Source organism: Cydia amplana, chromosome Z, assembly GCF_948474715.1.
Source record: "Cydia amplana chromosome Z, ilCydAmpl1.1, whole genome shotgun sequence".
Taxonomy (NCBI): domain Eukaryota; kingdom Metazoa; phylum Arthropoda; class Insecta; order Lepidoptera; family Tortricidae; genus Cydia; species Cydia amplana.
This window is the reverse complement of record NC_086096.1, coordinates 13,837,412-13,862,367: the sequence shown is the minus strand read 5'-3', so window position 1 is coordinate 13,862,367 and position 24,956 is coordinate 13,837,412. Positions and strand designations below refer to the sequence as shown.

The 24,956-nt window shown below is 39.1% G+C and overlaps 1 protein-coding gene across 1 annotated transcript; it reads left to right on the top strand.

The window, feature by feature from the left end:
• Positions 1 to 969: 969 nt before the first annotated feature.
• LOC134660981 (protein scabrous) lies at positions 970 to 24,291 on the top strand. The gene is made up of 6 exons (XM_063516869.1): positions 970 to 1,250; positions 9,876 to 10,041; positions 11,388 to 11,555; positions 22,407 to 22,868; positions 22,952 to 23,152; positions 23,441 to 24,291. Exons 1-6 carry the CDS (start codon positions 1,069 to 1,071, stop codon positions 24,152 to 24,154), a joined length of 1,893 nt encoding a protein of 630 aa, XP_063372939.1. The 5' UTR covers positions 970 to 1,068; the 3' UTR covers positions 24,155 to 24,291.
• The last annotated feature ends 665 nt before the right edge of the window (positions 24,292 to 24,956 follow it).

The following is a 24,956-nucleotide window of genomic DNA, read 5'->3' as shown; positions in this document are numbered from 1 at the left end:
TGGGGGTTTTTGGGGGCGAAAAATCGAGCTATGTATGTTTTGCATGTATGCTTTTTGTATGTTTTCCGAGCAAAGCTCGGTCTCCCAGATATTTTAAAATTAATAGAGAACGCCATTTTTACGCCAATGCTCGGGATTAGTTGCCAAGCGGACCCCAGGCTCCTATGAGCTGTGGCAAAGAGTCGGGATAACGCGAGGAAGATGATGAATAGAGAACTTTTATAAAATGGGTTTGTGTTCTCCATTATATATTTATAATTAAAAGTCCTCCATAAAAACTATGTAAGCATCTCGTAATCCACGAGAGCTTGTAACGTTGGAGCTTTTGAAAATACATATGTATTAAAAGTAACTGGACTAAAAGTTCGACCTAAAAGACGCTCGCAATATAACCCATTTTTGCTACTAGTAGCAACTTTGTTGTCAAACACATATGTAAGTACGTACGTTCACATGAAAAAATATTAGCTGCTTATATTAAATATTGGACTTAGACGAAAAGGGTTTCACTGGTTCATGTCGAACTTAAAATGCCGTACCTATCTACTTATTGATTATGTATTATTATCAATTATCAACTAGCGACCCGCCCCCGCTTCGCACGGGTTAACAAATTATACGTAATCTCTCTTGAATCACTCTACCTATTAAACCGCATCAATATCCTTTGCGTAGTTTTAAAGATCTAAGCATACATACAGACAGACAGACAGCGGGAAGCGACTTTGTTTTATACTACATATTACTTAGTGATAATTTTACGCAAAGCACTTGCGTTTATAGGGATTTGACAACGTCGAATCTACATAATCCAGAGCAAAGACGGAAGAGAAAACGTTTTTATTTCCCCAAGTGTCATTAAATAGCACAGAGTGCATGTTGTTTAATAACGTAAAAAACATTAGGTAGACTTATGGGATACAAAACAACTGTTGAACACATCTGCTCCACGCAGGGTGCAAGGTTTATTTAAGGGGATGCGGCGACCCGCGGGCCACTCTCGCGCCAACCGCCGGCCGCGTCGCTCGCTCGTTCAGTCCCGTCGCGCTACGAGAGCAACCACTTACGATGGTGAAAATGAAGTGCTTAACGATGTGTGCGGCTTTGACTTTATGTTGTATGATTGCCGTGGATGCAGCTGAATTTGACATGAAGAATGAAATGAAGGCGATGGCGGAGCAGATCGAGATTTTGAAAACTTTGCACCTAACAGACGTTACGCGACTCAAGCGTGAAATCGAAGAGTTAAAGTGAGTTTTTTTTTTTAAATTTTACTTATTTTATTGTAAACGTAAGTACATAATATATGGTCAACCTCTAAAGTAGCTGAACAACAGCACCATATTCTTTTTTATTGGCATACCTACCTATTAAGTCTGTGTACCATTTTATGCTTTACTGCGACCAAGTACTGAAATGTAGAGCAACTTTTGAGGTTGACTGTAAATTTAACTTTAGGCATTTTACTAACAACGTGGAAGAAGAAAAAATTGCAAAATATTTTGATGAAATGAAGCAAATCGTAACTTATTAACTAGTGTAATTATGTTTAATTACATAAGGTGCGTAATAAAGTAAATAATAATTAAAATATGACATAACACTTTACAGCTTAAAATATGATTTCTCATTACCTACTTATTGAATTTTTTGGGAGAGGTAAGAAATTAGATTTAAGCACTACTCATGTGCAATATGCAAAGTTAGTTTACACAAGTCCGCTTTGTGCGCCTTTTCCTATTTATTATGGGATAATGTACAGCCTCAATACAAACCTCAATAATCATCGTTTGTCTTAATCTGTCATTTTTTTTACTTACCTATGTATTTATATGGGTTTGTAAGAAAGGGATCAAATATAAATTAACCAAGTGAAACTTGTAGCGCGTTTATGAAAACGGGCGTTAGATTGTTGCATTAGTACGATAACGAAAACCCTACCCTACCAATCCTTCACGCTCCGTAGCGAACAAGACGCAACTGAGGGCCTACCGCGAACCACGTTCGACGTGTTGCCTCCCTGTCACACTTACGTACGAACTTACAAGTGCGACAGAGAGGCAACACGTCGAACGTGTTTCGCGGTAAGCCCTCTGCGCTTCGTTGTCGTAGCGCAAGCGATTGTCACCTTGGCTAGACACCCTGATCTGTTCGGCAGTAGGTATCTATATTATCCACGTTTTGAGCTTAGCCGGAGACAGACAAGAGTGCCCGGGGCCGATACCGATAATATTTATACGATTCGAATATTCACAACGAAAAATAGTTTTATAAAGCCAGCCTTGATTCATAAAACTTTAACGCTTTAGCGCACACTATATATATATAACTGAGAATGCTGAGTTATATACGTACTACTCTTGTGTTTTATAGTGTTTTTATACTTATACTTTCGGAAAGAATATTATTACTAACCCAGCTTCAGCACTGCGAATTAATGATTAGGTACTTATAATATGTGAATAAAAGCTCTGCGAATTTTATAAACTCTTAAATTGTAGGTATGCCTCTATTTGCTATACTTAAGTACGATATCTAAGTACCTACCTATTAGTTTCCTATGAACTTTCAGTGTAGCCTACTCGTATGTATTAAAAATGTGCCTTTATCAAATATTGCCAGATCTTGTTCCGACTTCGGTATCTACGACCAAGGCCCGTGGGGTTCCAATAAACAACGATAAGTAGGCTTCGTAACTTTTATTGCAAAAAGGCACCTCAGATATTATAAATCCCAGACACCGCTTACCGTAGGTGCTCAAGACATATCAACAAGTTCAACTACACACAACAGACATATTTAATTACGTAAGATAGAGATATAATTACGTAAGGGCTAAATTTCTTAGATTAGTCGCCCTGTTAATTTCTTTAAAACATATATTTGCCTTACGAGTTCAGTTTGTTTTGCCTGAGGTATCTCCTTGTTGCAAATTCCCTTCAGATTGAAGATTTTGCTTCAAGCTATTATTTACTTGCTAGACCAAGATAAACACAACTTTGCGGTTCGTTCGGTAAAAAGCCGTTAGCTAAAATTGGTCGTTCTTTTTTAAAATTCATTTTGAAAAGGCACGTGAAAAACTCCAAATTTGAACCACGTACACCAGCTGGTGTGGTTAAAACTGGGGACGTTTTTACCCTTTCGGTACGGACCAAAGGGTAAAAACGGGACCCTATTACTAAAACTCCGCTGTCCGTCCGTCCGTCCGTCTGTCACCAGGCTGTATCTGACGAACCGTGATAGCTAGACAGTTGAAATTTCACAGATGATGTATTTCTGTTGCCGCTATAACAACAAATACTAAAAACAGAATAAAATAAAGATTTAAGTGGGGCTGCCATACAACAAACGTGATTTTTGACCGAAGTTAAGCAACGTCGGGCGGCGTCAGTACTTGGATGGGTGACCGTTTTTTTTTGCTTGTTTTGCTCTATTTTTTGTTGATGGTGCGGAACCCTCTGTGCGCGAGTCCGACTCTCACTTGGCCGGTTTTTTGAACTTCGATCGCTCGATTTGGTCACTCGAAAATCGGTTGAAAACAGCGAAATGCTGATTTTTGAAATACGAGCTATAGAAATTGGGAACCTAGTGGTATTGACCACTCGTTTCACATCTATTAGTAGAATTTACATGCCTAGTAGTGGAGATATTACTGAACGAAATACACGAAATCCAGCGGTCGAATTTCAAAAATCGGCCCCCAGGTATCTACCAGGTATCTACACATATTACTTGTTATGTAGTTATATATTTTTATTTTCATCACCTTTTGGCCACCATATTGTAAACAAAAACCCTTGCAATTAGGCTTGAGTGTGCATATATTTAAGTCAAAGAGACGAGCTTAGAATATTATGTAAAGCATTCTTTATTGCCGTCGTCCTTGTTGTAACACTTGTAACTCGATTACCCAATATTGCGTAGCGGCTACGGCGCGCTACGGTGATGCCGGAACACAGAGCAATACATAACCGAGCAACACCTTCATATATTTTAGCTGATAAAGAACACTTTCCTCGTATCTTTTCCAAAATCTGATTTAAAACAAGCCCGATGTGATCCCATAAGTGTACCGCGAACAAAGTTTGTGCGGTACACTAAAAAGAATTAAAATAAATAAACCAAAAAATTTAACGCGAGGTAAATTTAATACTGACTGTAAAACACATAAAAAATCACAGCTTAAAAGTCAATACTACAAGTCAAGTCAATACTCAAAATTAGCATCAATTTAACTTACATCGCCCTTCTTGTGGATAAAATGCAACTTTATCAATTTAGGTGTTTGTTGTTGTTATAGAAAAAATATTGTGTGCAACGGTACATAACTAGGTCTTAAATTTTCGGTCCTATTTTCACAAAACTCGACTACGTAATCACGAGCGAGTCAACAGAGCCGCGCGTAAATGTTAGTGGACTCGCAGTTGTTTGTAGTTGTCGCTCTGTAAATTCCGTTTTCTGTGGCCGAGTGGGGCTACGCTCGTAATTCCGCTAACATCGACTTTCGTGCATTATTCTTTAATTTATGAGTAACAGTGTTTTTTCTTTACTCACGGTGTCAAAGTAAACCTCCATAATTTTCTTGTTTTGTAGACTTAAAGGTTAAGAAATCGAAGTCTCACATCTTTGTTAATCAGGGTTTAATCGCACCTTCGTTTTATGGTTTTGGCCGATCCGGCGGTATTAGTCTATTACATGTACAATAATTTGTTAAAGTGTGATAAAAAAATACATTTTTAAATTGATTATGCCGGTAGGCGTCTGATCACGGTTTAACTAAGTACATAAAAGAAATCAAAAAGACGCATAAATACTTGATTAATAAAAAATAATATAATTAAAAAAAGTTCCGCTATATTTAAGTAAAATGGCAGTACAAAACTAGGACACTTAATCTGGGCAGATTAAGTGTCCTGTATATGTGTGAACCCTGTATATAAAATAAGTACCTAAAGTGTCATTCAATAGAACTTGCGAACTATGTAAACAAAACTTACTAGTAATTTGACATTCAGTGTCAATTTTAGTATGGCGGTTTGTTTACATAGTTAGCAATTTCTATTGAATGACATTTTATGTTTTCAATTTCAAAGTTTGGTAACATCTCTAAATAACTATTCGTCGAAAAGCTTCAAAAAGCTTGCCAACATACATAGTTTCAGCGAATAGATAAATGAAATCGGGCTCGCGTTGAACGTTTCGCTTCGAGTGAGCCGTGAGGGCACGCGAGCGTGATATAAAGTCGTCGAGTGGCGTTCGAGAGCGCTGAAGGGGCACGAACCGGGGCATCAGATCCGCGCGCGCGCTGATGCCACTTAGGTCACCTATACTTACCTACCTACTTGTTACAAAGGTACAAAATACTGAGGCTGTATAGAAACTTTAGTAGGTAGGTATACGTAATGAATTGCAATACGAGTAGATCGTGTCATGGACATTTCTTTTTTTAATGCACAATTTCTCATAATCTAGATTTTTATTGCATAAAATATCGTGACAAAAAATATTACTATCTGTTACTCGTAAGTAGGTAGGTAGTGTAACTAGTGTAAGTTATCTAGGTTTGAGTGTGTGCTTTAGTTTATACAGAAGCTTTTGACTTATTGCAATTATTAATATTTATAATATCAAACAGATGGTCAAGATAATTGCGGTCCGACTTTATAGCAATTATTTGTATTACCGTAACACCCAGTGGGTCGATGCTAAAATAATGAGCCCTGAACCCGGCTACTGTTTGCGAGAATACCGTTTCCTGATGTAAATCCAGTTTCATCACATTACTCTTCTAATTGACACTTGATGATACTTAACAAAGTGTACGCCTATTTGTAATTTTGGAGAAACAATGCACCGAGCGATAACTAACTTTTTAAACTTAAGTAGTTTGTGAACATAGATAATATTTAGACCAGGGATGTTGCGAACATCCGCATCCGCAACCGCGGAACTTCCGCATTATTTTTAACATCCGTATCTGCATCCGCATCCGCATAAAATCGATGTGGAGCATATGCGGATGCGGATGTCGAACAAGTCGGTACAGAAACGTCTTAGCGGCGGCGTAAGTGCTAGGTAATTTCGTCATTACCTATAATGAAATCGTCTAGATCAAGTAAAGTCGGCCAAGTTACTGTTTATTAAATATAAACAGTAACTTGGCCTATATTCTTGCTCAAATACTAAACGGTTCGTTTTTTTTTAATACAAAAATACTAAAAATTTAATATTTGACGTTTTCTCAGTACCTAATCTTGACATCCGCATCCGCATCCGCGGATGTGAGCCTTTAAATATCCGCATCCGCGGATGTCAAAAAATCTGCATCCGCAACATCCCTGATTTAGACATGAAAAATAATTATTATAGCTACGCCGGTGTCCTCGTATGGTCGTGGCAGTAAAGTACAGCATGGTTCCGAGTGTTCAGACTCCGAGTGGGGAGCGCAACAGCGGCGCTGAACCAACTGGAAGTTGTCGTTAATGGCTCCAATAGGGGCAAACATCTGGCCATAACGTGATGTTTATTTATACCCCGTCCGGAAGTGATGGTCTCGAGCCCACATCCGGTATTAGCCAGCGAAATATAGCGCGTGTGTATCGCATACCATAACGCATAATTACGGAAAACAAAACCATCCAACATGTTTATACTTATCTAAAATAGTGGAAAATAATCTACTTATTATATTTTTTCAGATACATTTGCTTATTTTATTTTGTAATTTCGTAAAAACGGTTCGAAATCGAAATCGATCGATGAAATTTACAATATAGGGGCGTATGAAAACGACAGTTGGAACAAACTAGGTTACAAACAGCAACACTCCTAACTCTACATCGGTGGACCTTATTACAAAAGGCATAAGGTCCTGTCTTTAACAGTGTGGGCGATGATACATTTTAAAAATAATTAGTTTGCCTAAGTTTTCGCGGTAGCCCGGTGGGTATTAAATTATAAAGTAATGATTCGATTTAATTTTCAAACCGGAGGCTAACGAGGGTGAAAAATCGATATATACCTACCGTAAAATGGGGTGAGTAGGGTCAAAACTGAAATTCAAACCTCGATAACATTTTATTTTTACATATGAAAACTGAATGGTGTATATAATAAGTGTTCCGGACGTTTGTATTTTACTTTTTATTTTATTTTGGGTAGTACCATTTCATAACTTTGACCATAAAGAGGAAAACCCACCTCACCCCGTAGTGCCTCGTATTTGGGGTGAGAGGGGTTTTCATACAAAGGTGATTTTGGAAGATGGTTGGATCGTTTTTTTTTATTATGCGTATTACTATAGCTCCATTTTAAATTGGAATACATTATTTTTGTAGCAGTAGGCTTAAAATCCCTTCTCACCCCCCTCTCAAACCTTCTCTCCCCATTCATAACCCACCTCTCCCCGCGAAACCTACTCACCCCGTTTTACGGTACCTAGATTTTATTGTTGGTAAGATTCGCTTTTGAGTGTTTTCAAATAAAGAATTCAATACAGCATAAAAACTATGCTGTAAAGAGTGTAAAGTTTTATGAAAATTAATCTAAAGGGATTAATCGTTATGGTCAGCTCAGAAATAATGAAAATAGGGGCTCATGGGGGCAGCCTTCGGTCACTTTTTCGAATCATATTGGGCCCAAACTTCGTACGTGTGCTGGCACGCTAATACATCGTTGCATACTATAGTGTTGTCTATTATGTATCTACGAGGAAAATTTAAGCGGCACCTGCATAAAAATGATAATAAGACAATATAAATTATAAAAATGAAGTAGGTATTATAGCTACCGATAAAAGATGACCATGTGCAACATTGTAAGAGGGTTCGTAAAAAACAAGGCTTTGCTATTGAATTTATTAAAACACGTTTCTATTTAAGAACAAAATGGAATATCATTGTGGCCCACGAGAGTTAATGAGGATAAGGTTTAACATGGTGTATTTTTCTAACGGCCGCTTGGCACATGGCGGGTTTGCACCTGGCGTCGAAAAAAGTTTTAAAAGGCCCGAAACATGTTCAAAAGGCTCAATTTGCTGATAAAAGTTCTATTTGGGCCGGCACGCGGCTCTTTGGGGTGTGGGTGTGCTTAGAGATTAATCGAAGGTAACGTGCCGCCTCCGGCCGGCTGCGCTCCACATCTGTTCATTAATTACGTGTTCTAAACAAAACATTCTAATGCAGGCATAAGTTTTCCCGTACAACTTTATTGCATTCGTCGTGGTCTACGTGAAGTAGATGTTATTTTAATACTTAGCTAGCAGCAACTTAAATATGTTATATACCTAAATGCTACATCGATGGTTTCATTATTAATTTATTACAGAGCTCATCTGTTATATTTAGTCTCTTTGATGTTTGTAACTTATTTGAAAACGAGAACACGAACGTTTCTATACTAAACATTCTTAAATTTTATTCGATAACCCTTATTGTATTAAAAAAACATTTCTAATTAAACACATTAGTAAAAAGTAATTCCAAACTTGTCCCCAAGTTTTTAATTTCAATAATGCTACTGAAATTGGAGTCGCCCTCTCCTGAATTGGGATTATTGCTTCAATAAACCAGGCTGGGCTACCTGCGATTGCCCCCGCCTTATTACGTTCGAGAGCGAACAGGTTTTTGTATTTATTTTACTTAATCCAATGTCAGACAATTAGAATGTTGTTTTTACTCGAATCGAATAATATGGACCTACTTTAATGGAGCAATATTAAATGACGATGGGCTTTTGGCGTGGAGTCACATTTCCCAATTTCTATGTACATACTTAGTTACCGTAAAAAATTATATTGTAATACAAAAAACTTTTTACTTATTTTATCTTTAAAATCGGACTTGTGGTTCCTAACAACAAATTTAACTATCTCATGTGTCTTTAATTAAACCCCAGAAAATAAACGGCTTTTAAATAGATTATGAAATAGGTAAGTACCTACTTAACTATAGTATTAACACACCAAATGATAATTTTTACATTTTACAGCGGAAATAGTTATTTAGGTACTTCAATGTTTAGCTTAGCGGAAGTATTTTGGATATTGATAAACTTGTCTATGAATCGATGTGTGTGGACAATGATAACAATGTTTGGGTCGGCATTTTATTATTCACTTATATATTGTTTTTTTTTTCTTGACTGTACTCATATTACAAGTGAGTTTCGGATTCCTGTAGATATCTTTCTTATCAGTGTTGATAAGTAAGTACCTACGTACCTGTTTGACCAAAGGTTCCAAACGACTCCTATAAAAATTACTTACCGTAATGGTGATTTAATTATTAATTAAGTTCGTCGTGTAAATATACTTATATGTATATGATGGTAAATTAAAACAATAATAATGCGCGTAACGGAAGCGGAAGTCAGAAGCAGGAGACACGCTGGTGCGCGTGCGATGTTGCGGAACTACTGTGTCCTACGGCACCGGCCCGCGCCCGTGGCCATAGGTAAAAATATACGTTAGGACTTTTAGGACGCCCTTATACGCCTAAGCTGGAATACTTTTCTCAATTCAGTTACGACTAAAGTGACTACCCTGCGCTATATATACCACCAGGCGGTCTAGCATGAGCTTTGCGTTCTCGCGCGCGACTCCATACATCTGGCGCGACTTCAAGTATGGAGTCGCGTGCGAGAACGCAACTCATGCTAGACCGTCAGATAGACTAATCCTATATTTAACCAATTTTGGTTATAAATTTGAGTAACTACATAACTAACTATTACCTCACTATTTTTTTACCAAAAAATAATTTTAACAATCTTTAACCTGTAATTTAAGTACTTTGGAGTGACACTCGTACCGGTATTAGATACTTACTGTTTACTAATATTTGGCAACTATGATGTTAACAAATTGCTTCTCACAGGGAAACGTCATCGGCTTCCGCGCCGGGTAGCCAGCTACAGAACGAGCAAACGACTCTCCAGTGGGCGCGCGCGTCGCTGCAAGAGCTGCGCGGGCAGCTGCGCGAGCTGCGCGCTCAGCTCGACAACTCCGCACTGTTGCGACAACTGCACGTCATGCGCAATGAGGTTAGCACGTGTTCAGCTCTACCAAAGTTACAGAACGAACAAGACTCTCTAGTGGGCACGCGCGTCGCTGCAAGAGTTGCGCGGGCAGCTGCGCGCTCAGCTCGACAACTCCGCACTGTTGCGACAACTGCACGTCATGCTCATGCGCAATGAGGTTAGCACGTGTTCAGCTCTACCACAGTTACAGAACGAGCAAGACTCCAGTGGGCGCGCTTCTGCTTCCAAACTTATGTTGTTGATCTAGCGGCTAGATTCTAGCCTACAGTGACTGTGAATGAATGCTGGGGCCTGAGCTACCGCGAATCTCGAACGAAATGTTTGTTTTCGTTCGTTGTTCGAGGTAGGTCCTCTGGACTCTGATCACACTGTTACTTCTAAGCATTGGGTAAGTATTTACAATACGACTACTACAGCTCTGTGGCCTCGGCTACCTATCTAGTACCTACGTAATTTTTGTTAAACCCAAATGTTGAGTAGGTACCTACCTATTTACAAATTTGATATCAATCTATACTTGCCGCAAAACTAATTGTCGACTGAGATCATATATGTATAATGCTATCTCCTTTACCCTTGTTAAGATCAACCAAGACTCGCCACTTAGTTTCGCGGCATAAATTATTAGATTATAGTGCACTTCTTTTCGCATTTTTAAAATCTAAAATACATGTAGGTATGACATATACAGTCTCTTCATCTCTTGCTACTTCTATTTAGTGGTCGTGTAAATTCAATTTTATTTACACGGAATCTGCCAAAGAATGTGGAATGTCGTTTGAATAACGCATGCTCACTCATGTGCCTGTACCTGTACGCTGCCTGGCTACGTGGATGCCGATTTCACGGTGTCGTAGTAGTATTACCTAATAGTACCTAGTGTATATATGTGCAATCTATTAAATTGCGAATAAATGGGTGGTTTCTCGAAGGTCTAGTTGAAATTGAATTAAACACAATATTCAAAGGAGAAACTTTACCGCGCCAGCAGGATAGTTTGCCAAACAAATAGCTCATAACAATTCGCTGTTTTGTAAGTAATTAATTACTTACCTATTAGGTAGGTATAGCTACCTTAGTTAGTTAAAATTTTATTTAAGTACTTTATTTAACCACCTATTTAAGAAGAAGGATGTTGTTGTTTGGAAATTGTACTTAACGTACTTATTTAGGTAGATTATGTTGGTTCTCGTCAACGAATTTGCATCGCAATTTGTAAATGCGACTGAGGCAGTTTTCCAACTTGTTTTTCTATTTGTTCATGCTTGTCTATTTAAATTCAAAAATGCCTACTTATGTGAATCGCAACAAAGATCAGCGGGGTAAACATCGATTTTTTTTTGTTATAGCTGAAGCAAGCTTTGGTGGAGACGTCAGACCTGGGTCAGGTGGCGCGCACGCAGGAGGCGCGCGTGGACAAGCTGGACGGTGCGGTGGGCCGCCTGCAGTACGAGGCGCGCCAGGCGCGCGACGCCCGCGCCGAGCACCGGGCGCTCATCGCCTCCCTGTCCAAGGAGGTGAGTCACCATTCCATTCCTAACTATTCAAGTAATCCTAGCCGTGCCCTGGCATTCAATAGCATAGCATAGCTGTGCATTCAATTCAATATAAGGCCGACATTCGAAGCTGCGACCGAGCGCTTTGGCCTTGGTGTATCATAAGTTATTCTGTTTATTTTCTGACATGGACGGAAATTAATTACAATTTTTGCAAGAAATGGCGTAAGTACTAAAACCAGTCGAGTAACAACATATCAAAAATATATCTTTGTTTCTTTTATCTTAAACCTGACGAATATATTGTACTTATACGAGTATGTATATCATACATACTGCATACTGTGCATGACTTCTTTGGTTTTAAAGTAAGCTTTTAAGTACTTATCGGAAAAAACACCGTTGTACTTATACAAAGCCTTTGTCCGTCTGTTGTAGTGTCGAAACCACACTGCACGACAATGGGCAAAAGTTAATTGATGGCAAAGGATAATACGAATTTATGAATATGTAAATATTAAAGCATTGTGCATTTGTGCGACGTTGCGTTTGGCGTGCAGTCGGCGTGCAGTTCCCATACAAATGGCAATCGGGTTGCAGTCCGTCTGTCTGTATCGGCCCAGACTTGTCAAAAGCCGCACCTAAAATTTCGGGCCCTAGTTATAACGATAAACTTCAACCAGCAATTTAGTTTATTGTAACCCTAATAAAATTGTTTGCATAGTTTTTGACTGACTATTTAAAATTACTATGACGTCTTGTTAAGAGTTACCAATGCCTGTGCATGTGCCTATCGAAATTATATTTACCTATGTTACTTTGCCAACATCATTTATAAAACCATTTATCATAACTGCGAAAGCCTAATGCTCTGACCCTTTTTTAAATGTGTTCTCTAAAGATGAGCTTCAGTTCGTCCGTAGAGGACCCGTTGAACCCTCGTCAGCTTCCAATAGGGAATCGCATCTTATGAAGCGTAAATTGCGGCATGAATTTGATTTTTTACTAAGTAGATAGGTACCAGCTCAATACTAAGTGGTTTTGTCTAGTATAATACATATTTTCTTATTCTCGTGTTTTTATTTAGTTAGATTAAAATCCGTAATTACACTAATTACCTATTTTAATTTATTGTTGGACGGTAGGTTCTTACGCCCTTACCTACTTGTAGTCTCAAGATATCAAAATCAACGAAAGATTGCAACAGCCGCCAGTAGCGTAGGTATGATTGTAGATAGATCAACGACGATACTCATATACGAGAATAAATATTGTATTGCCTATGTTTATGTATATCGCCAAGTCTACTGCTTTCAATAGGATAGGTAAATTGGATGGGCTCTGGTGTAGTTTGTCGAAAATATGAAACGTTATGGAATAACGAAAATGTATAATCGAGCGATATCCTCGCGCGGGCTCGATGGGAGTTTATTTCTACCCTCCACATACATATACCTACTCGTACAGGATTCAGTTTTTCTGAAATTGACTGTGCGCTAAAGCAAATTTGTTTCCTGGCACAAGGGAAGTGGTGAATTTATGCGTGGGTGTAGACAGGCATAACAATTAAAAGTTGTAAAGAATTAGGATATGCCGTTTTGGTTTCTAACTGTCCAATTAAACATTCTAGGTAGTTTTCAGGTTCCGTGGTAAAATTGTTAATCATTCCTACTAAATGCTAATATATATCTCATCTCATGTTGAATTAGGGGTAAATATTTATTATAAAATTTATAAATTACTTAATGAGAATAGTTACTATTTAGGTACGTACTAACTCTTATTTTATTTTTAAAATGTTGAAATTATTTGAACTACATTGAAAGATACATATTTAGGTTTAGGACACTATTTGAATTATTTCCTCACACTTATCTTGGCAATATACTCTTACGTATAGGGAGTTCCTATAGGAACTGCAGTAATGAACTTGTAAAACCTGCTCTTATTACCTTAAACGAGAGTGAATTGTTATTCGCTTTCTGATTGAACGAGCTCAAAGTCACCCCGCCTAGTTCCTATTTACTTACTGTCTTATTAAAATATGCCATACATTATGAGTTCGAGTTTGTTTGATAACCTATAGCAATCATTATGCTACGAATTTAATTTTACTGTATCATGTGTATAAAGTCTATTATTGCTTGTCGAGGAGTTTTAATAACAGGTGTTATCCCTCTTCACGGTCCGTGATCGTAACCGTTGGCGACCGTTGCGTTCGTAATTGAGTACCTATTATAACTTGTTCAGAGTTTGAATATCGCCAAGTTCGTAAGTTCGTAAGGTCGCACGCACTGCGAAGCGGACTCTGGGGCTGGGCAGGCCCGGCCAATTGTTTGATGCAGGGATGTTGCGAACATCCGCATCCGCATCCGCAACCGCGGAACATCCGCGTTATTTTCAACATCCGCATCCGCATCCGCATCCGCATAAAATCGATGCGGAGCTTATGCGGATGCGGATGTCGAACAAGTCGGTACAGGAACGTCTTAGCGGCGGCGTAAGTGCTAGGTAATTTCGTCATTACCTATAACGAAATCGTCAAGATCCAGAAAAGTCGGCGAAGTTACTGTTTATTAAATATAACGCACCTATATTCTTGCTCAAATACTAAACGTTTGGTTTTTTTAATAAAAAAATACTAAAAATGTAATATTTGACGTTTTCTAAGTACCTAATCTTGACATCCGCATCCGCATCCGCATCCGCGGATGTGAGCCCTTAAAAATCCGCATCCGCATCCGCATCCGCATCCGCATCCGCGGATGTCAAAAAATCTGCATCCGCAACATCCCTGGTTTGATGAAGTGATGCGACTGATGCGAGCGTACTGTACTGTCTCCGAGTAATACATACATCGCGCTGCTAAACGCAATTACTGCGGCATGCTCTGTGACCGGTTTCATAATCGGATTAAGATCTTATCTTATCAACCAATGTCTAGAGGTGATTCGTGTATTCAATATACTTACACAAATTGTATAAGTATTTAGGTAGGTATGTACATACATGGCGGCTAACTTAAAAATTGATTGTTACGGATTGTTAAAAATTCCGAAACCGTTTGCTTACTCAGCAAAAACAAAGAAATACATTATCAGCTATAAATTAAATAACCTTGATTTCGCACAGGTGGACAGCTCCTTTCACAGATGGCTATTGAAGCGTCGCGAGAGCGATACAAAACGAAAAATAGGGTCAGCGAACCGGGCAGCGCCCGTCTACCTATATCAATACTCGACGCAATGCAATTACTCACTTTTATATGCGGCTGCTCGGCCCTAAATACACTCAATGGGCCCAAGCACTTACTAAGTAGGTACTACTAACATCCATTACTGCTATTAAAAGCAGGTTCCTGCCAAGTGGCGTAAGAGCTCGATTTAGAAGTAAGTAGGTATGACAATAAAACCATACCTAAGTAGGTACTTCTAAATAATTTAGTCCGCCATTATTAAATATCTTCAAAATCTGAACCGAAAAAGACTTCTTCAAGAAGATTAATAATAATTTAAATTTAATTATTGAAATTGCACACAAAATTCCAAAAAAAATTGTTGAGAAATGCTTGCTGTAGAGGAGAACATCCGGACATTTATGCCCAACTAGAAACGGAGACCTTTGCTTCACTCGGTCAATAAAAAAGTGTCCTAGTAACATAGTCTGACTATGACTATTATAGTCACTTAAATAAAACCAAAAAACAAAATCAAAGTGCAGACCATAAACGGTGATAAAATAAAACCATAAAGTAGGTATGACAATAAAACCATACCTAAGTAGGTACTTCTAAATAATTTAGTCCGCCATTATTAAATATCTTCAAAATCTGAACCGAAAAAGACTTCTTCAAGAAGATTAATAATAATTTAAATTTAATTATTGAAATTGCACACAAAATTCCAAAAAAAATTGTTGAGAAATGCTTGCTGTAGAGGAGAACATCCGGACATTTATGCCCAACTAGAAACGGAGACCTTTGCTTCACTCGGTCAATAAAAAAGTGTCCTAGTAACATAGTCTGACTATGACTATTATAGTCACTTAAATAAAACCAAAAAACAAAATCAAAGTGCAGACCATAAACGGTGATAAAATTATCGGCGCGTGGTAAAAGAGTCGCGATGATATTATCCTCTTTTAGTATATATTACACACTAGTATATAAATAGTATGAGCATGTGCAGGTTAACTCAGTCTCGAAATTGGAGCGTGTGAACGTACCGCCGAACGGCACTGCGAGGATTAAGCGAAGCTTGCATTGTCGGTAAATTAGGTCTATCGGCCCATTTGTGCAAAGTGGGGGGTAAGTAAAATTTTGCTAACGAGGTCTATAGATTCACGACAGCCGCAGGCTAGAGTGGATTATAGACTCGAGTTTGCAATAGTTGTACCCCCAGAGGTACACACAATCAGATTTGCAAAGAAAAAACTAAATTTGAAGCGTAATAATTCCTAAATACATTTTGTAATTTTAGAGGTTAATTGATTTTTAACAAGTATTTTACTTAGAACGTACTTGGTTCGTATGAGTGACATTAAAAAAATCTATAACTCCAGTGGGAGTAAACTGGACTTTATCTCCCGCTGCACATGCGTGAAGTCTTAGCACGCTTACTGTGCAAGTGTGATGAAGTCTTTTTTTCACGCTGTACGATGTTGTCATTTTCACTTGTCCTACCCTTCGGCACATGGCCAAATACAAGTGTTTAATTATGTATTTACTGCTTCACCTGAGCGCTCGACTCGACTGCGCATGCCAGGCGATGGGAACACACTGCCAGCCGGCCGTGTGTGTCTTGCTCTGAGCCTGCAAGAGTCTGCGGCTGGAGTCGTAAGAAAAATCTGATTACCTATCTGTAAGAATGTTGGCATCTTGGGAATTGACATTTGTTAAGCTATCTCATAATTTTTTTAGCCATCGCATAAGTAAACTTTATTTTGATATTGCTCCGCTGAAATACTTACTTCAGACGCAAGCAGATGATGCCAAAAACAAACGTTTATTTGTATTAAAACCACGGGAAATATTGAATAAATATACCGTTTGTTAACAATTTTTTCTCGTGCTACATGTCCTGTTTTCATTCACATGTACAGTGGCGTTTAAAAGTGCATGGATAGATGTAGACCGTAAGTTGAAACAGGTCCATGCACTTTTGAACGCCAGTGTACAATTAATTAATGCAGCCCGCATAGGATTATATTAGTAGTACATATATATAGTAAGTAAAGCAGCATTAATAATAAAACTGTAATTCAAGATTATGAGACAACTAGCTGACCAAGCACCTTTTATTACTATGTACTTTACAAGTCGTAAAGTCGTAGTCGATATACTTAAGTGAACGGGCCGTTTTATTTAAAGTTAACAATGCAATTCTACTTATACATGAGCTCTTTCGATTCTGATAGAAGAAAAAACGTGTAAAACTCAACATTTTATATTAAAGGAAAAAAATGGAAAAAGTTACGCTTCCGGCAGGACTTGAACCCGCATCCTCCACAATCCGTGTGTTTCTCTTAACCAATTGAGCTACGGAAGCAATCAATTGGTTAAGAGCAACACACGGATTGTGGAGGACGCGGGCTCAAGTCCTGCCGGAAGCGTAACTTTTTCCATTTTTTCCTTTAATATAAAATTTTGAATATCGCTCGCAGACGTATCTGCTAGTTAAAAAATTGGTGTAAAACTCAGATGTATAGAAGATAGGTTTACGAAATTCTGGTGTCATCTGACAGCAATGAATTGATACAGCCATATTTGTGTACTTACCATATAAAAACCCTATTTTTGAGGCCTTCGAGTGCCACTTAATCGTACTACATCATATAATCATTAGGTACATATCGATTCTTCAAACGGTAACCTCGTAAATACTTTGCATTTTTGTCTAAAATTAGTCTGAACGTACGTCATGTGACGTAAGTAACTAAATTGAACCAATTTTTATAAATGGGTTTAACGCCGATTGTTAATCATTTCGTTTCTTATAAGGTCACAGCAAAAAGGTTCACGATTATTTAAAAGCCCAATGTTAAGGGCTATCAAATAAAGTCTAATATAAGTATATAAATATATTCAACTCCTACTTTTTTTGTAAACCCGTTTGATAAAATCACTATTGTTCATACGAGTGTCAACTTATATAAATCTGTGTAAGACCCAAATGAGCATAGGTATAAGGGTTTTGTTGCTTTAGTTCTGTTAAAACATTTTGTTAAAGCATATTTTTGTTGACGACTGGTAATTTGTCATTCCAAACATCGTTCTAATCGGTCTCTGGAGTACTCCTCGACGAGATTACACGGTGGAGAGCGTAAAGTTCGCGCGTTATGTGTTTAGCTTAACAAAGTGAACTTTAGTCCCAGTCTTACTGCCACGACATCTCTCGACTTACCGCAAATAAATTCCTAACCAAAACTTACTCTTACTGAAACAATACTGATGTATTTTGAAAATACGTTTGTATTTAACACGAATATAACGATATTAGAAGTAGGTACCTATTTACACAATTTAGTGATTTTTTAAGTAATATGTAACTGCAAACTTAATCAACGTTTAGAATACTTTTGATACACGTATACACATTTTTTATTTAGTTATTTCGAATATGATGTACCTCATTAAGTAAATTCCATAAGTACTTTTCCTTTACCACTATACGTACTTACTTAATAGTTTATTGTTAATTGTCGCTTTTAAAATATGTTTTACCACTTCACAATAAACAGTGTTTAACTATAAAATTATATATGCGTAACTAAGTAAAAGTACTTCGATACAAAGTATAAAAATAGCTTGCATCTGCACTTGCAGCATAGACCCAGAGTGGACTTGCAGAACGTGCACGCAGCGAGCGATGCAGCCTGCGGAACGGGTCGAGCCTCGTGCCGCTGCCGCCATACCGCGGTCATCAACTACATATAGTTCTCGGCGAATCTTGTTAATGTTTTTTAAGGAACAGCAAATTTGTATCACTCTGTATAAGCGTACTCACTTATATTAGAAACTAGTAGTTCTGCCCGCAGCTTCGTGTACCTGGGATTTGATTTGTACTCGTATTAGTCACTTCCTCTTTGGTATTTTAAAAAATAAGGTAAGCATTGACCATCACCAGGGCTTTCTACCAATGCTATATCTCAACATTAGTTTAGTAATTTGCCGTGAAAATGTGACAGAAAAATAGATACAATGTGTATGTATAATTGTGTAAGTAAATAGGGAACACGACTTTACATATATGTATTATAAGTGCGTTGTTCATTCGCGCTAGTGGAATGTGCAGTCGCTGAACACCTGGCGCGAGTCATACGCTCATCGTGTCTTCAAAACAAAAATAAAAAGGTTTAAATTACGTAGGTACAGAGCGTACCAACCAATATAGTTTTAATATTCGGCGGTATAAGATTGAAATTAGCTTGCTGTTTACACCATATTAAAGCACTTTTTACTTAGAATGTTCATGTCCATACAGTATCTGTATGAAGTAAGCAGTGAGATATATAGTTTCCATCGCCATATTGTTGGAAAATAGAATAATAGTTTGGCGGAAGACTTCACTTCACCAGAAATACTGTTTGTGGAACACGTAAATAGTTTCCAGGTATCCCTTTGTGTGATGTACCTACTGCCCATTCATTTGCCATACGGCTACGTAGCTTTGGTAATAAATGAAAGTTTCAATCAAATGGAAACTTATTTACTCATATGCACAAGCGCAGTACATGTAATCTAATTAATTGAGAAATATGAGAGGTATTCTACATTTTATTCTATGTCGTCTGTGCCAATTGGAACAAATAAATCTTAAAACGTTTTCTAGCTGTCAAAAAAATATTGATCGATATTATAAATGACTCCCAAGATGTTTTCGACTGTGCCATGAATACCCTTAAATACTACTTACTCATTAATCGGTCCTCAAACGTTGTTGTTGCAACATGCACTGTATCGTACTGACAGAACGCCGGACGGCGCGCGAGCTGCCGGCGCGGCGCGGCGTGCAATGGAGACGCACGGGAATTGCTCCAGCCCAGCCTCATGCATCTTGGGTGAAACCCGTTCTCGCCGGTCCTAATTGCCGCGCCGGCGATTTAGGGCAGGTGGTCAGCTGGTAACGAACCACTCATTTGATATTATAATGGCGCCGTCAATACGGAACAAAAACTATTTACCTACTTACTTTTTCATTTATCAAGAGAACTAATACAATTAGCAGTAAGCAGTAGGTATTATTTAAATTTGATAATTATTAGTTACCTACTTATTAATTCATTATGAATATTTACCTACACAAAAAACCTGATATATATACATACCTTTTTTTTACAAAATATCTGAAATAGTCATTCAATAATAATAGACTACTGGGGGCCGATTTTTGAAATTCGAACGCTCGATTTCGTGTATTTCGCTCAGTAATACCTCCACTACTAGGCATATAAATTCTACTAAGTAATACAATTGAAAACGAGTGGTCATACCACTCGATTCCAAATTTCTATCACTCTTATTTCAAAAATTATCATTTCGCCGTTTTCCACCGATTTTCGAGTGACGAAATCGAGCGATCGAAATTCAAAAATCGGCCCCCTGTTGGGACACCAACGATGAATTCGGACTAGCTTAATTTGTCACAGGCCAGCACTACTACCACCAGTTTGACACTGTTATATACGCGAGCGTGTGCGTAATTTACTTTCTATGCATCTTGCTCATACACGCATACCTTGTCAGTTTGACACTGCTAAGGCTGCCGTGTTAAGGCTACAGTTGTAGGTAGGTACCTATAAAACGTAGTGGTTATATTGCCTTTGGTTACAGTTACTACCAAATTACTACCTCCACCATTTTCGCGCTTGTCATCTAATATAAGTATTTGTAGACATCATACTGAATGCATTGATACCAAATAAATATACCCATAACCGAGATGACTCGAACGAAACTCGATTTCTAGTAGACTTTTAGACAAAATTACACTCTATTATATGGCAATATACCGATACTCACATTCAATCGACGTATGGTTTTGTTTTTATTAAAAAAATATCGTGAACGCATCTATTTACCTAACACTCGCAGAACCTACCCTACCTAAGTATTCATGTATATGCGCAGCATGGAAATCATTCATGCGAAACATACAAAGCTGAAATTAGTCCGCGGAAATGAAAAGTGGAGCCATGGACGGGATGCATAGTCATTTCCTTGATGACAACTTGCCGTCACCCCTGCCTGTGGCATGCATATTCCCTTCTTGCTTTGTTGTTCGCGGTGTCGCAGTGTTACCACATGGCTTAGATAACGTTCTACGTTTCCATTTTCATATCGGAAAACTTTTCTAAATACCTTTTTTTTTCATTTGCGGAAATCCTTTATTTCATCTGTTTAATTTTATTTTTATATACCTATTACTTTTTATGATTCTTGAACAGTAGGTATACACGTGAGACGAATAGGCTAATTCGAACGTGCACCTGACATCAAATCAAACCAATACATAGGTATTTGAATACCATCAGTTAGGGCGCGTGTACACGGTGCCGCCTCCGCGCCGTTACCGCACCGCCGCCGCACGGGCTCGTGTACACTGTACCACCTCCGCGCCGACACCGCACCGCCGCCGCGGCGGGTTTTACGCTTCTCGTGTACTTACATAGCGCGAAGGTGCAGCGGCGGCGCGGTGGCAGGCTTTACGCGTCTCGTGTAAGTACATAGCGCGAAAGTGCAGCGGCGGCGCGGCGGCGGCACCGTGTACAGGCGCCCTTCGCCATCATTCGCGCGTTCACTTCGCTCAGCGGGTCTAGCATGAGTTGCGTTCTCGCGCGCGACTCATGCTAGACCCGCACAGCTCTCGCGCACGAGAACGCAACTCATGCTAGACCGCCTGACCTGTCTGTATACCTGTATACTTGCAATATGATTCAAATGTCGGTTTGATGTCAGGTGCACGTTCGAATTGGCCTGAAAATCAAGACGGCGAGTAGTGTCGGGTAACCAATTTATAATATAATAATAGGAGGAGATACAATACAAATAATAATAGTAGCACACAGTACGGCGACGGCCTAACAAAGAATAGTGTTTGTACCTACACAAGAGGGTTAACTACCTACCTCATCAGTTTCCATTTTATTGTGTTTCTGGATAAAGGAGTACCTGTAAGGATTAGTGTGTAAACCGTACGATATAGAACGTAGCCAAGTAGGTACTTAAGTTCTGTATTTTATACAGGTACCTATGTAACTTATATACTTAAACTATACTAATTTGATACTTCTCACCAATTAGTTATTTTAGCAAAACAAACCTGAAAATGAAAATGGCTTTCGTACAGTTTAGGTGGGTAGTATATTGTTACCTCTCCTCCTATATTGTTACCTCCTAAACATCGTGCGTTACGCGAGTATGTATAATTATGAGGCCGTTCTATCTCGGGGCGGGGATGCCGTCACCGGCTCGGCTGGCTGAGTGTGCATTATTCAACCTTAAACAGCGTCGCCCCGAAGAGTGCTCGCAGGACGGCGGCTCGGCATCCTGTGCAAACTTTTGTAGTGTACGGCGCTTTGTGCAAAGCGTACCTACTCGAACTACGAGGGAGCAGGCGGTTGAATTGAAAGGATTGCCGTGCCGAGACGATGATCTTTTTTTAAATTTTGTTTATGTAGGACTTTGTTTGTAGGAACTACTTAACTTTGATTGAATGTAAAAATATGGGTATTTGAGTACCTATAATATAATGATAGTTATAGTCATTTACTTACAATATTTTAAATGTTACACTTACAAGTTATTTAAAGCATTACCAAGTTGTATAACAACTATAAAAAAAATGGTTTTTAAAAGATGATGTTTGTTCCCAGATTAAAAGTAAGCAGATGGAGGAACTGAGCACTGCCAATTACAACGATGTGTACGATATCCACGAAGTGAAGGAAGGCGAGCCGAAGCCGGCCCACAGCCACAAGTACCGGCACAACAAGATGGTCCACGCGCAGATCTCTCGCCTGGCGCGCACCCAGGACCAGCTCGACGAGTTCCAGCAGAGCCTGCAGACACAGCTGCTCGACGTGCAGCGCCGCCTCGACCGCTTCGAGGAGCCCAACTGGTACCTTCTCTCTGCAAAAGTCGAATTCCTCGAACTGGACACTAAACACCTTAGGGATGAATTGAATAACATCACTCAAAGCGTATCCGATTTCGACAAAGTACACGCATCGATGTTAGAATTGCGTGAAGATGTTGAAAGCTTCGAGAATAAGGCTGATAAAACTATTCCGGAATTCAGGAAGGAGATTTCGAAACTGGACATTAGTTTTGCACAGGTAAGATCATCATAATAGTCGTCTCACTTATTTCTTGTATCTTGGTGGACTTGGTCGAATTTAATATGTTTTCCGTTGCACAGCTTACCGCTCAGTGTTCGTATCTTAAAGAAGACCAGGAGAACCTGCGACAGTCGGTGAAGGCGATCGCCGTGAGCGTGAGCAATGCCGTGGACCGCGCCGAGCTGGACCGCGTGCTGATCAAGCGCATCAACGACTCCGTCGCTGACCTCACCACCAGATCCAAGGAACATTACTATAGACTAAACGATCACATTCTTAAGGTTAGTAACTATACTTTCCACTTTATTTTACGATTATAATAATTCAAGTAAGTTTAAAATGCCTATCTATCTCCCTTATTCATAAAACTTTACGAGCCCGAATTAGTTCAATTATGTTTTACCCCTTTCTTATAAATAGGTACATAAAGTCAAAATGGCAGATATAGACCAACGGTTCATATTTAATTCAGTCATAGTTTTCCAGAATTCGAAAGTAGCATCACTATCTCACTCATGACAGAGAGCTTGTTTACCTACCTTTTAAATATCAATAACGTGTTGTTGCAGAGTGAGGCCAGCCATGACATGAATATCACCGATACCATTCCTCTGCCTGAACTGATGGGAGAGGTCAAAGAGCTACAGCCCGTACAACGAGAATATGAAGACTTAGTAAGCCAACTGCCAAAGGACTGTTCGAGTATATCCGGCCCGGCCGGCACCTATCTCATCCGCCCGGGCAGCTCGCCTCTGGACACATGGTGCGTTAACGGGAGCACTCTGCTGCAGCGACGATACAACGGCTCGATTGAATTTAACAGAAAATTCACAGAGTACGCCCACGGTTTCGGGGACCCGACTTCGGAATATTGGCTCGGACTTCAATCCATGCACCTGCTCACGGCCGATAATTGCTCCTCTATGAGGATCGACATGACCGATATCTACGGAGGGGTCTGGTATGCCCAGTACGAGCATTTCTCGGTGGGAAGCGCCGACACGGGTTACGTGTTGGAAGTTAGCGGGTTCAAGGGCAACGCGAGCGACGCGTTCGAGTACCAGAACCACATGGAGTTCTCGGCCATAGACCGCGACCGCGACATCTCGAACACGCACTGCGCCGGCAACTACGAGGGCGGCTGGTGGTTCTCGCACTGCCAGCACGTCAACATCAACGGCAAGTACACGCTGGGCCTCACGTGGTTCGACTCCTCGCGGAACGAGTGGATCGCCGTTGCCTCGAGCGAGATGCGGGTGTACCGCCGACCCGGCTGTACTTAAACTCGGCCGCTCCGAAACATAAATTATATTCATATTATTGTTAGACTAGTAAAAATCGCTAAGAATTGATATTGTTTATAATAATTTAAATGTTACCAAAGATAGCGCTAGTAGGAAAACAATGGCACTTACATAATTTCTCATATTCATATTCTCATTTACTTTTACTATATGAAGGCTTACATACATCTGTTTCTTAGCTGTTTTCTTCGTATTTGTGAACTAGAAGTATGGTAGGTACAAATTCTCAGAAGAGCAATGTTGTTATTAGCTTGATAATATTGTTTAGTAAAAATAATGGCATGATACTTAGGTACCAAACATAATCATCCTTTAATACCTAGTATTGTAATAAATTAATGTCTAATTTAAGAAAGTTATTTAAATATTATTAAGCCTTCTTTGTTAGTGCTGTCGCATTTATTATTGATTTAGGACGGGGTGGTCCACAAATTTGGAGGCTATCTGCCGATTCAAAAATATAATTTAGCATTACGCTTTAACGATGACAGACGGTTTGGTACAACCGAGCCTCAGGGGCCCATACCATATTTTGCACTACTTCAATCATCTTAGTACTAGTTAGGACGTGTGCTTCTCGTGAAGCCCAAACTCGTTTTTTAAAGCGCGGCTTATTTGGTCCACTTGACGGCACCAGGCATCATTTGTTTTATGTAAGTAATTTATTTTTCGTAACTGTTTATGTATTATCTATCACTACCTGTTTTTTTTCCTGGTAGTATTCGGGTAATTTTGGAAATTGGGTAATACTGAAAATCATTTTATAAATCACTCATATTCC

What these genes read in the sequence shown, in the direction of transcription:
- LOC134660981 (XM_063516869.1), top strand. Translation starts at nt 1,069, where the DNA reads ATGGTGAAAATGAAGTGCTTAACGATGTGTGCGGCTTTGACTTTATGT. An exon ending in TCGCCTCCCTGTCCAAGGAG is followed by an intron (nt 11,556 to 22,406) that starts GTGAGTCACCAT and finishes GTTTGTTCCCAG; the next exon opens with ATTAAAAGTAAGCAGATGGA. An exon ending in TGGACATTAGTTTTGCACAG is followed by an intron (nt 22,869 to 22,951) that starts GTAAGATCATCA and finishes TCCGTTGCACAG; the next exon opens with CTTACCGCTCAGTGTTCGTA.